The 11,932-nt window shown below is 53.0% G+C and overlaps 1 protein-coding gene and 1 long non-coding RNA gene across 5 annotated transcripts in view; one reads left to right on the top strand and one right to left on the bottom strand.

The window, feature by feature from the left end:
• Positions 1 to 634: 634 nt before the first annotated feature.
• Positions 635 to 11,932, bottom strand: part of Adamtsl2 (ADAMTS-like 2) — a 29,646-nt gene continuing 18,348 nt past the window's right edge. For 2 of the 4 annotated variants that reach the window (XM_030252238.1, NM_029981.2), the window contains exons 12-19: positions 10,913 to 11,010; positions 7,883 to 8,009; positions 6,634 to 6,847; positions 6,395 to 6,550; positions 5,578 to 5,748; positions 4,691 to 4,867; positions 2,077 to 2,221; positions 635 to 1,295 (exon numbers count right to left, since the gene is read on the bottom strand). In XM_030252238.1, coding sequence (XP_030108098.1) covers positions 1,177 to 1,295; positions 2,077 to 2,221; positions 4,691 to 4,867; positions 5,578 to 5,748; positions 6,395 to 6,550; positions 6,634 to 6,847; positions 7,883 to 8,009; positions 10,913 to 11,010 — 1,207 coding nt within the window. In that variant the 3' untranslated portion in view covers positions 635 to 1,176. Of the gene's footprint in view, positions 1,296 to 2,076; positions 2,222 to 4,690; positions 4,868 to 5,577; positions 5,749 to 6,394; positions 6,551 to 6,633; positions 6,905 to 7,882; positions 8,010 to 10,912; positions 11,011 to 11,932 lie in introns of those variants that run through there. The other 2 variants (XR_003953747.1, XM_006498439.4) reach the window with 2 other exon arrangements.
• Positions 6,829 to 8,857, top strand: Gm36882. The gene is made up of 2 exons (XR_374186.3): positions 6,829 to 7,588; positions 8,615 to 8,857. It is a non-coding gene; the product is annotated as a predicted gene, 36882 (long non-coding RNA).

Below are 11,932 nucleotides of genomic sequence, written 5' to 3'. Positions count from 1 at the left end.
ATTCCTCCAGGATGCTGAGGCTAACTAACCCTGCTCATCTCAGATTCAGCCCGGTCCTCCTCACCTCCCTGGGGCTGTGTGTGTGTGTGTGTGCGCGCGTGCGCGCGCGCTGTTTTCCATTTTCTTTCACTCAAGAAAAACCAGTCTGAAGCAGCACCCCCCATAGGCCCCTTGTGTCTCTGCACCCACTAGAAGGCCCCCCTATGTGGGAAGCTGCGCACTCAGCCCTGAGGATAAGCCTTGAGAGTAGTAGATGGCCGTAGATGAAACCTGATGAAATGCCAGAAGACCAGAGGAGCCCAGCTGTAGGCGCTCTTGGAAGCCCTATCCTGTACCTTGCAGCCTGCATGTGCCATCTGCTCCCCCAGCATTCCTGTAGCCCTGTGTTCCATCTGCACAATGAGCCCCAGACCCAGGACAGCTAAATATGGCAGGAGATTCATGCCAATGTCTACCTCACCCCTGTCCTGCTGCCCACAAGCCTCTCCTTGTACACTCCCCGCTCCTCTGGCTGCCTTTTGTCTACTTTTTATACCCGACTGCCCTACCCATCTGTGCACCTGCTGTCTAGCAAAAAACTTATACAGTCCCTGAGGCTACCCACCATTTTTGCCCAAAGTGACAGAAACCCCAGTATGCTCCCATAAATACAGCCACTTTATTAACATGCACCAGTAAGTAGTGAGGAGGCTGGCAGAGACACCCAGGAACACGGGCCGTCCCTCCCATCTAGCACAGGAACTCTGGGAGGGGACAGTGGCACTAATGCCATAGGAAGGGGTACCTTCAGTACTTCCAGAGACAGGGCAGCCTGGCCTCCTCAGCTGACCCAAGGCTTCTCCTTACCCAAGACAGCCAAAGAAACGAGACTCTGTCCTTCCTGTGGCACCTGCAGGTCACCTTGAGAGGGTTCTGTCACATCAGAGTTGAGTCTGAGAAATGGGCAGGTACTGCTTCCTCTGGCTTCTGGACTCTGAGCCCTCTGGGATGGGCACAGACACAGGATCCTGGGAGTGCATGTGCAGCTTCCGCAGCAGGGTGGCTCCATCTGAGAAGTCCCTTCTTGTCAGTTGTGCCCTGTGTCACATCTTCACAGTTCAGCATCCCCTGCAGAGTGGGTGTCCAAGGAAGCCCCAGGATAGCGTGCTTATATCTCAGGGGCTGCAGCAGCAGCAGCTAGGAATGGGGGGGCCTGCAGGAGCGACAGCAGGCTTTGCTGTAATACCAGTGGCCACAGAGGTTCACTTTGATTGCCAGTGCACAGTTGGTGCCTGGCTGGTCCTGGCAGCTGTCATCTGGAGATGGGACACAGTACAAAAGGGAAGGATTAAATGCTGGAAGACCAATGGAAAAACAGCTCCCAGGGTCCCAACTCTTGCCATATTATCTTCACAAAAGCAGGAGCTCACTAAGATCAGCCCAGCTGCCACTTTATGAACAGGTCAACAGAAACCCCCCCCCAGTCTTGGTCCAGAGGACCCCAGCTACTACAGATCTCCACCCACATCTCAGCTATCCCTATTCTAATCTAAACCCCTCTTGAGGAAAGTGGAGATCCCACTAAGTGATTTGATCTGATCACAAAGGAGCAAAACCCTAGGATTTGGGAGAGTCCCTGATCCCTTCTGAAAAGTCCTAACACCTCCAGGGCCCGTGGGTTCCTCTCCCCTTTCCTTAGTATTCCCAAAGTAGAATTCACCTTCCCCTACATTTGGCATCAACTTTGGAAACTGGACTTTGTCTGTCTTTCCAGGTGCCCAAGCCAGAGACCTTGCCTGAGACCCTCCCGGCCTCCTGGGAGTCAGTACCTGCTGCTCAGACCAGGCTATCTTGGTTCCTGGTCCCACAGCTTCCCCAACCACATTTTTGGTCAGTGCCTTTTCCAGTACACAGGTCTCTGTGGGGGGTTCTGAACCTCAGCTAGGCATCCCCCTCAGAGAAGACCTCCTGAAGACACACCTATGTGTCTCTCTAGATGCTTCCCCGGCTGATGTCTATTGGTTCTCTAGACCCTGGCTCTCACCACAGTTCCTCTAGATACCCCCCATGCCCTGTCCCCAGCCTCTTCCTTCTCACCTGGGGGCTCTGTGGGGCATGGCTGCAAGTCACAAGCCTGTCGGCCAACAGGCTTCACCAGTGGGTCACATCCACGGACAATGTCGGTTCCCTGGTAACACTTCACGTCTCGCATCCTCACACCTACCCCACATGTTTTGGTGCACTGGTGTGGGACAGATAGACAGACAGACAGGTGCATAACAAGGCTCCCCATAGTGACAGAGACAGAGAATCACATCACCCAGGACCTGTCCTTCTGTGCCATGACCATCCCACAGGCTGGCAAGGACACAGCAGTTCCTTGGAACCTCAAGCTGGAGCTGGGACTGAGTAGGGGTAGCTGAAGGAAAGGCACCATCTGGCTGCTTTGCCTCAGTTTTCCCAGCCTCACAGTGAGAGGGTGGCCCCTCCTGCTCCGACTGTGACCTCCTGAGTGCTCAAGTTCCATCTGTCTCAGATTAGTGACACAGAGGGTTTGCCATGGACCAATCAATGCAACATCCAGAGCCATCACTCTGAGTCCAGATGTTCCCCTCAGAAAGCCTGCTGAGTTACCCAGAATACCAGGGACATCTGCTGACCCCAATTACCCTGCTATCCCCCTGCCAAGATCCTGCAGGCAGTGGTTCCCTGATGTAGTGACCCCGCATCACCCGGGCATGCCTAGACCTGAGGTATGGGGAGGCCCCTGCCCCAGGCTCACTCCTTGCCTGGTTACCAGACACAGAGGAGCTGATGAAGGCTGACGTGAGGCCACCTGCCTGCTCACCCTCCCTGAGAAGAGGAGAGGCTGGCTTGGCACAGGCAGAGGGGATAGTTCACCTCTGCAGATTCCCTAAAGATAAGTGGGCTCCTGGCAGGCCCTAGAACCTGCTTGTCTGTCCCTGGAAAGTGCATGGAACAGAATGGCTGGATGGGAAAAGCACTGAGCTGATGCATCGTGAGGTGGCAGCCATAGAGAATGGCACTGCCCCAGCCAGAGGCTGAAAGGACAGTACATGTCCACCACTCATGTGCTCCAGTCTGCTCCTCTCTCATCAGGGAAATATGGGAAGCACCCCTCCCTCATGGCTACTTTGGGGACCCCCTTATTTCTTCTCCTCCCTTCCCATTGACCAACATGGTGCCCGGCTCTGGCTACACAGCCACCCTGAGACCGGTGTTCTTCTTAAAGTACAGGAGTCACTGGGCTCCCCAGGTCACAGCCAGACCTCTGGCTAGGTTCAGTCAGTTCAGAGGGGACCTTCACTCCAGAGACACCTGAGAGTCTCCCTCCCTCCCTCTACCTGCTTCCCCTAATCATGCTTGCTGGTCCTCGAGCTCTACCACGCACCCTCTCTAGTCAACCACAGCCCTACCTTCCTTCCTTCTTACCTTGGCAGTGATGTTCATTGGTGGACACCACAGTGTGTGTGTGTGTGTGTGTGTGTGTGTGTGTGTGTGTGTGTGTGTGTGTAGAGAAGAACCCTGGAGTTCCTACGCCTCTGCTTGAGAAGGGCAGCTACTGGGGCCTCACCCCACAGAGCCCTTGGACTTTCAAGTCTTGGCTTTGTAACCTACCCATTCCAGCAGCTGAACCTGGAGAGGACGTATACGTTGGGCTCTTGGACACTATAGAACACCATAGTGAAGGAAGGCTTTGGGGTCCAGGCCCCATCCATAACTCCACACTGTTCCTAAGCATTCAGAATTGACCTATGTAAGGCCCAAGCCACAGGCAGCTGGAAACACTGTGCTGCCCAGCCTGGCCACATGAGTCCTGTCCTCAGCCTGACAAGAGAAACTTAAAGATGGCTCTGAACTCCGCATGTCTTTACACAGGACAGACACGCTATGGGATGGACATAGAGAAGGCAATGGCCTGAGAACCAGAGGTGCAGTTACTGCTGTGCCAATCAGAGGCTAAACAGCGAGCCCCTCCCACCCCATGGGTGGGAGCCCCTCCCATCCCTCTCTGTTACTCACTGCCTCTCTGCCTGTGCATAACTAGCCTGAAAGTTGAGGCTACTCCTGGGCCCCTTAAACTCTGCCCCCCATGTTGGAAAGCTCTCTCAACTTCGGTTTCTTCCTCTCCATAAGTGCCATTTGGAAAAGAGATATGTGACAAGTGCTGGGCCACAGCTGCCCTCAGTGACCTCTAACAGGTGAGGGCTCTCTGTTCTTGCTTCAGAGATGAGAGCTCAGCTCTGTCCTACCTAGCCAGGAAAGCTTGCTCTTTGGCCCACTGGCTCAGTGTCTTAACCTAGAGCTCACGTCCTGCCACCTGTGTGCTCAAGTCTCACGTCCCTGCCTTAGCCATGCCTCAGCCAATCTTATTACCCTCTGTGTCTATAGGAGTTGGACTATCCTTGAGAGATACCAAACACACCACTTACAAGCTTCAACTTTAAGCCAGAAGTAACCAGGCCCAGACAGGCCCACAAAATGAGTTGCAGGGACACCTAGGTAAGATCAGAAAAGACTTCTGGCTGGCTCTCTTCCAGCTAATCTAGAAGCATCCAGGGACAAGCACCTTGACTGACTGAACAGGGAAGAAGGCTCCACAGACATTGACCGAGATGGACGTTCTGTGGCAGGATCAGAGCCCAGGCCTCATCTAAAGCAGTCTCAGCGGGGCTTGCTGGGTGCTCACCTCTGACCAGGGGCTGGTGTACCACTTGAAGCAAGGCCTCTCGAAGCACGTGCTCTCCTCAGGGGGCTTCCTGGCTAACCCGCATTCAGGGCCACTGCGGATCTGAGGCTTTCCGTTGGCCAGCTCCATGCAGAGAACTAACCGCTTTTTCACACCACGCCCACAGGTGGTATTGCACTGAGAAGGGCCAAACAGGATAGGTCAGTAGCCAGAAGCTCAGGGAACCAGAACCAGGACCACAGCCCTTCTGGAAGTCAAGGACTGGTCAGTGATACGGGGTGAGAGGCTAAGCACTCTCAGCTGGGGGATTGGCTGAAAACTCTTTGTTCATTAACCATTTGGCCCCATCCAGATTTGATCAAAAGCAATTGGGCCCCCGAACCATCTGTTTTGAAACAAATTGGCTAATGTAATTTGCCCAAGGATGATCAGGCCAAAATCAATTCTGCAGAAAGCAATTTGGCTCAAGATTATTTAGTTAATAGTGGCCCTGCCGGAAACCATTGACTGAGAGCAATTGTCCGAAATGGCAAGTTGGTGACAATGACAGGCTGAGACAGAAGGAAGACAAAGGTTGAGATAGCAAAAGGTCATCAAGGCCCCATGCACTGAAAGTGCCTGCAGCCGGTCACCCTGTCTCTGGCTTTGTGTCTCCCAGAACAGGGCCCAGCAAGAAGACACTGGAGGACCTGCAGACACCCCTAAGGGAGGAGACAGGAAATGGTTTTACTATCTTTTTGGCTTTTTTCCAAGTAAATTGTTAGTCAAGTGTTCTTCCTAGGTGTGTTATGAGTTATTCATTGTGACCAGCCATTGACACTCAGGCAGATTCTCCCTCATCCCCCAAGAGACCCCCATCGGCCCTAGTCAGGCCCCTGGGCACTCACCCTTTCCCAGTCTTGAGCCAGCCAGTGTGCTGGGCAGTTCTTGTCCCCACAGGGGTGGATAGCCAGAGGCTTTGTCTCTGTCTGGCACTGAGACTCGGGAACTACCCGTCCATCGCTGGTCTTACAGTACACATGCCTGATAGTGCGGCCCTGTCCACAGCTCCCACTGCACTGCAAGAGGGAGTGACAGGAGCTGGTAAGATAACAGGGGCCATTCCACAAGCCCCCCAACCTGCAGCATCCCCAAATAAAAGAAACAGCTTAGTCTAGGGCAGTGTGCGAAGCAGTTCCCATGGCAACCACTTTTTAAATAACATTTCTGTTCTAATTACAGAAATAACATGCTCGGTGCAAAACACACACAGAGAAAAGCACAGCTCAAAAGGTCACCTAAGCCCCCACCACCGGAGAGGACCCTACCTGGCATATGAGCAACTCTGTTCCAGATGAGAGAGACAGATGGAGACAGAGATAGGAAGGGAAAACAGGCATGGAGAGTCAGAGACAGGGAGAAAAAAACTGCAGAGAGATGGGGACAGGGAAAGGCATGCAAGAGAGATACAGAGACAAGGAGAGATGGAGTCAGGAGAGGTGGAGACAGAGAGGTCATTAATGGGGTGATGATGTCCACTCTTGTTTCTGGACAAGGGTTTGAGTCCCTACACGAGTGGAAGGGAGGTTATTATACTCTTCTTCTCTTGTCTCTTTACTCCACATAGATGAGAAAACTAAGGCAAAGCAGAGCCCTCAGGTCAGGGTACCATTTCTGTTGTAATTACAGAAATAGCTAGGCCCGTATCCTGAACCTTGCCCTCACCGGTCCCCAGTCCGAGACAGTCCACTGGCGGTCACAGGGAGGCCCAGTGCAGTTCTTCTCTCCCACAGGCTTGGTGCTGGGGTCACACAGTTTCTCGTCCTCGGAACAGCGGATGTCTCTGGTCACTACACTGCGCTCTCCACACTTGGCAGTGCACTACGAGGAAGTCAGGGCGAGAAGCATCATGGCACATCTGTTCTCAGGAACAGGCTACCACCCCAGCGTCTGTAGATGCTCACCTCTGACCACTCAGACATCTCCCACTGTGGTCCGCAGGCTGGGTTGCGGCATGTCTTGCGTTCCTCCGGCCGGACAGCCTCCGTGGCTTCACAGAGGTCACTGTACACGGAGCTGTCAAATCCAGGGGACAGCATCTTCCAGCAGCGCACGATGCGGAACTGATGGCCCTCACCACAGGTACGTGAGCACTCACTCCAGCTGCTGGTCTCCCACCTGCCTCAGGATCGAGGACAGCCTTCAGTGGCCCCAAATCACACAGGCCAAACCAGACTGGAAGGAGATGAGACCTGCCAGTGTGGACTGTGCCCATGTTAACCCAGTGTTTGACAATGTTAGTGGAACGTTGGATGAGTATCCTGCAAGTGTCCATAGTCTTCGGGGACCTGGCTACGTTCACCTATGCTCACCCCCAGTCTTTCTTCCTTTGTCCCTTCTGTCCTCTGCTTCACGTCTTTCACATTTGCCACCCTTTATGTTCATACTCCAGTATCCTAGAGCCCCAGGCCTTGCTTGCCCTGCTGGGACACACAGGTGACTGTGGCCTCCTCTGGACATTTGATTCTTCCTGAGCAAAGATGGATCCAAGCATGTGAGTCTAGCTGCATAGCCAGAGAATGGCCTGTCCAGTGTACAGGATGACCACCCAGGTCTACTTTCCATACCGAGTGAGGTCATAAAAGGCTGGAGTTCTCCATGCAGGTCCTCTGAGAAGACACACTTGGAGAAGACTCTAAATCAAGTACAGGTCAGCTCTGTGGTGTGTTCCACACAGGAACAGGCCAGATATAGGAACAACTGTCCATATATAGCAGCCAGAAGGAAAAATAGAGTGTGGCCATGCTAGGGAGCAAGAACTACATAGCTCCCTGGAAGTGACACCCAGGCCCTGCCTCTGCCTTGAAGAGAAGATAAGAGACAGGGGGCTAGAAAGATGGGGCTCCACTTGTTTCCCAGGTAATCCTTCTTAGCTTACAGAGATGCCACCTGCACAGGTCAGCCTCTGTGCATAGATACCCCTCTGGTATAGAGAATAATGTGGAAGAAAACCTATGGTGTAATGTTTAGTCACCATCCCGTGTGCTCTGCTCTGACCCACACACACAGCCTCACAGCTCAGTTCACAGCAGAGCCCTAGTGTGAACACACCTGTTCGCATGTGTGCACACACACACAGGCACACACAGGCACACACACACACACACTTGCTCACTCATCCTGACTCCCAGCTTGGTGCTCCAGGACAGGTACCTGGGCTGGCACTCCCTCCCAGCGCAGAATTCGTGGACAGGCTCAGGACGGGTGAGGGCATCGCAGTAGCTGTCATCCACTTCAACACCATCATAGCGAACACACATGGCATAGGTGGACATGACTCCTAGATTCGGGGAAAGGGAAGGGTCTGTAAACTGTGTGGTTAACAGGGAATACCTTGGACACCAACAGATATAGGGTGAGCCTTGTGGTCTTGGAATGGGTCACATGATCACTCCAAGCTCTGCTTCTTGGGTTGGGGGTGGTGAAATGCTAGAGTGGGGAGCAGGAAAGCTCTGTGGGATCAGACCTCTTTCTTTGCCCAGCCCCTCCAGCCCAGCCCAGGCATCTAGCTCACCTGCCACAAACCTAGATGGTCTTCCAGAGGCAGAGTCTGTTAAAGCCAGATACCCTAAGCGCATTTGTCTGATGGAGACCATTTATGGCAGATGAGCAGGCAAGCAGGTGAAAAACCAAATCATGGCAGCAAAACAGCCCTGCCCCCAAACATCAGATTAGGGGCCTCAGCTCTTATTGAGGGTCTCCCAACCAGCACCTCCAAATGCCTTTAACTATTTGTGTGGCTTTTTCTGGGATTCCTGAATTCTAAAATACCAAGAGAATATGAAGGGTCACGCGCGTACGTACACACACACACACACACACACACACACACACACACACACACACATACACACAAAACCATACCTCCTCTCCTTCCTCCCTCAGGCTGCTTCCTGCACATCAGAGAAAGCCTGCACATGGGCTCCCTAAAGGGTGAGCATTCCCTACTCTGGAGCAAGGTATGCCAGGATTTTGCTCTGCTGGAGAAAGCCACAGTGGCACTGTATGTGAAAGAAGATCTTGGGGGTTTTCAATGGTTCTACCTGTCCAGAGATGTCAGAGCCTCGGCACCCTCTGCTGCTCCAGACCCCAACCCCAAACAGAACCATGGAGTCCGAGGAGAACCCATATATGTGTTTTGTTTTGTTTTTATTCCATGAGGGCCAAGCCAGGCTGCAACGACTGGTTCCTCCCCTGCCAGCACTAGGCTGTGCAGCCATCAGCCTGCTGGGGGAGGTCAGCAGCTTCCTGGCCAGGCTTGTTTGGAACATTTCAGGCCTCAGAGACACTAGCTCTGGGACTCAGGGACATACAGACAGGCTGGGGACTTGTGCAGCTGCCCCAAGTACCTGGCTATGCTTTGGTTTGTCATCATGGAATGGAAACACATGGGAGAAAATCCAGGTCCCACCTAGCAGAGCCACCAGAGTTGTCATGGCCCCATTGCTCATGCCCAGAATGGGAAATTTCCAGAAAGGCTACAAGATCAAAATGTAACTTTTCTGGGCACCTCTTCCTTACATCTGTCTTGAGTGTGAAGCTTCTTAAAACTTCTTGACCGCAGAGCCCTTGCCTTGAGCTGAAGTGTGCTTTAAGCCCTGAGACATGAAATAGCCAAGACCAGCTATCCCTCCTCAGTAACAATCCTACCTGTCCCCTTAGCTCCTGGGAAGCTATGCTGTGCTTTGGGGGACTGAGGGACAGTCTAGAAGTTATACCCTGAGTCCCAAGTCGAGTCCAAGACCACCTGACCACATTGCTGTTCCAAAAGGACAAACCTAAGATCTTTACCATGGCTGGGGGTTCAGGGTACAGAGAAGGCAGGCCCTACAGCCCAGCACACCCTCAAAAGCAGATCTCAGCATTGGAGAAGGAGAAGAGAAGTGGGTGCAATCATGATTCTCTACAGAACATCTGCAGACATTGTGTGCATTCACATCTGGAAAATCCCACACCCTGGCCTCTCCTCTTCAGCATGGCTACAGTTTTACATAGCAAATTTAAGCTCTGGGAACAGCGAGGTCTTCCAGACAGCTAGTGATGTTAGGGCAGAAGGTGTTGAGGCAGTGAATTGTCCACAGTGTGGACTCCATGTCACTCAGATGGGTCAGTGCCTCTTAAGGTCACAGAGCCTCTCTCCTTCTGACACTTTTGTCTGAGACAAAGCTCATCCCTTCCCAGTATCACACCTGTCCTATTTCCTTTCTTCCTGTTTCTGCTCTGGGCTGTGGGACGCACAGAACATCCCTGCTCCTTGACCTGGGTACATCTAAGTGTTGAAAGACAATGGTGTCATGTTCTCCCTGAAGACATCACTTACCGGGGCTCATTCATCAAGCACCTTGCCACCAGGGCTACCTCAACCTGGAGACATCTCAAGTGTTGTCACCTCTCCAGCCTCCAGAAAGTTCTCATAGTCACAGCACATGGTAGGTCCCACAGCCAGGATGGCTAGAAGGACCATGGGCTAGCATGCCCATACACAGTTTCAACAGGTTTCAAGAGCAGAGGCCACACAGCTGCTAAAATGTTTGGTCCTGACAAGCCATCCCTGTGAAAGACGGGTCTCAGGGTTCATCTGTCTGCTGGAGCCAGTGGACTGGCTGCTCCTGGGCTAGGACCAGCTTCAGCCTTACCTCAGAATCCCACAGCAGGGCTGCAGAAATGGCATTCACTGGACGAATTTGGACCAGGCAGATGGTGCCTTTCCATTTATCCCACAAGAACCTTTGCCATGGTACAATGTAGTCGTGGGCAGAGGTCAGTAGCAATTTCCCGAGAGACTGGGGTATGATATGGGGTATGGTGTTTGTTTGCTTCCAATTTGTTAGGAACAGGGCAGCGTTGTGTGTTTTCAGTCAGGGCCAGTATGCAGTATGAGCAAAACCGCAGAGTGAAGATGCCCATCTCTACTCTGAAAAGCCCCTCTCCTGAGGTGTCAGAGAATAATTAGGGCTAACCAGTGAGGCCTGGACCTGATTGTCACCTAACAGGTCATGAGATCAAGGATGCTTTTGTGATCTCTCCCCGACTCCTGCCATCCCACCCTACCTCCCAGATCAAGCTAGGCAAGCTCTTTGGGGGTGGCTTGGGACTTCACATGAATGCGGGAGTCTCCAGCTAAGCCCGATCACCATAAAGGCAGGCTCAGAGGAGGTGTCCCCGTGGTCCCAGCCTCAGTACCTGTGGTGCATGTGGCACTGCAGGGCTCATGGGATGAGAGCTTCCACCGGTACATGTCAGCTGGGCTCACACCTTGCTTGCGTGCCTTGGGTCTGGTCCTGAAACACGGTCAAACAGAGCGTGGTGAGAAAGCTGGGTGCTTATAGGCTTAGTCTGCCTCTAAGACACACTCCCCTTAAAGACACATTTTCCTGGGCTCCAGCAAGTACCCTCCATGTAAACCAGGGCTCCACCCTTTGGAACAGAAAAGGAGACATACATGTTGGCCATGAGCAGACGTGGGTACTTCTCATTTCAGGTACTAGAGACTCTGCATTGAGGCACCCTGTTCTTTCAGAGGAACGCTGAGCAATGGGGAACTCACCAGTGTTCTAACTGCTCTTTCAACATCCACCAGCTTCTCACTCCGTCTTCTCGCACACGCTAGCAGATTCCTTCTTCCCACCCCAGAAGGAATCTCAGAAAGCCCTTAGGGCCTGAGCGCTTCCAGAATTTTCCCCAGCTGCCTCCCTCAGTTGGGTTTCTGATGAATGGGGACACCAGCCACTCAGCTTCCAAATTTCAAACTCACAAAGCCCAGCTGCAGGAGGGAGAGTGGCCTCGTCCCCACACTGCATTGCAGCTCAGGTCCACGATGGCTGCACAGGCCAGCTGACGGGAAGAGGCACGCTGGGGGCTGGCCAGCTAACAGCTCTGGTTCTTGGCCAGAAGCCAAGTATTGTTAGGACTGTTAGCTTCTTTGAACCAGCCTCAACACCCTCTGTGCAGGCTATGCGGGACTCTGCAGGGGGAGGAAGCCGCTGCTGCACTGTTATCTCCACCCAGGTTATCTGCTTCAAGACCTGGCCACTCAAATAAGAACACAGTCTCTGAGTCTCATAACCCCTGGGAGCCAAGAAGAGCAGTTGAGGAGGCAGCCCATCACTATCACCATCACCATCACCATCACCACAGCTCCCTTGGGCTGCATAGCCCAGCTCTTCTTTCTTTGGAACTAAAAGGGGCTACCTAAGGGCGGTG

Source organism: Mus musculus, chromosome 2, assembly GCF_000001635.26.
Source record: "Mus musculus strain C57BL/6J chromosome 2, GRCm38.p6 C57BL/6J".
In the NCBI taxonomy this organism is placed as follows: domain Eukaryota; kingdom Metazoa; phylum Chordata; class Mammalia; order Rodentia; family Muridae; genus Mus; species Mus musculus.
The sequence above is the reverse complement of the archived record's forward strand: the minus strand, read 5'-3'. Positions and strand labels throughout refer to the sequence as shown.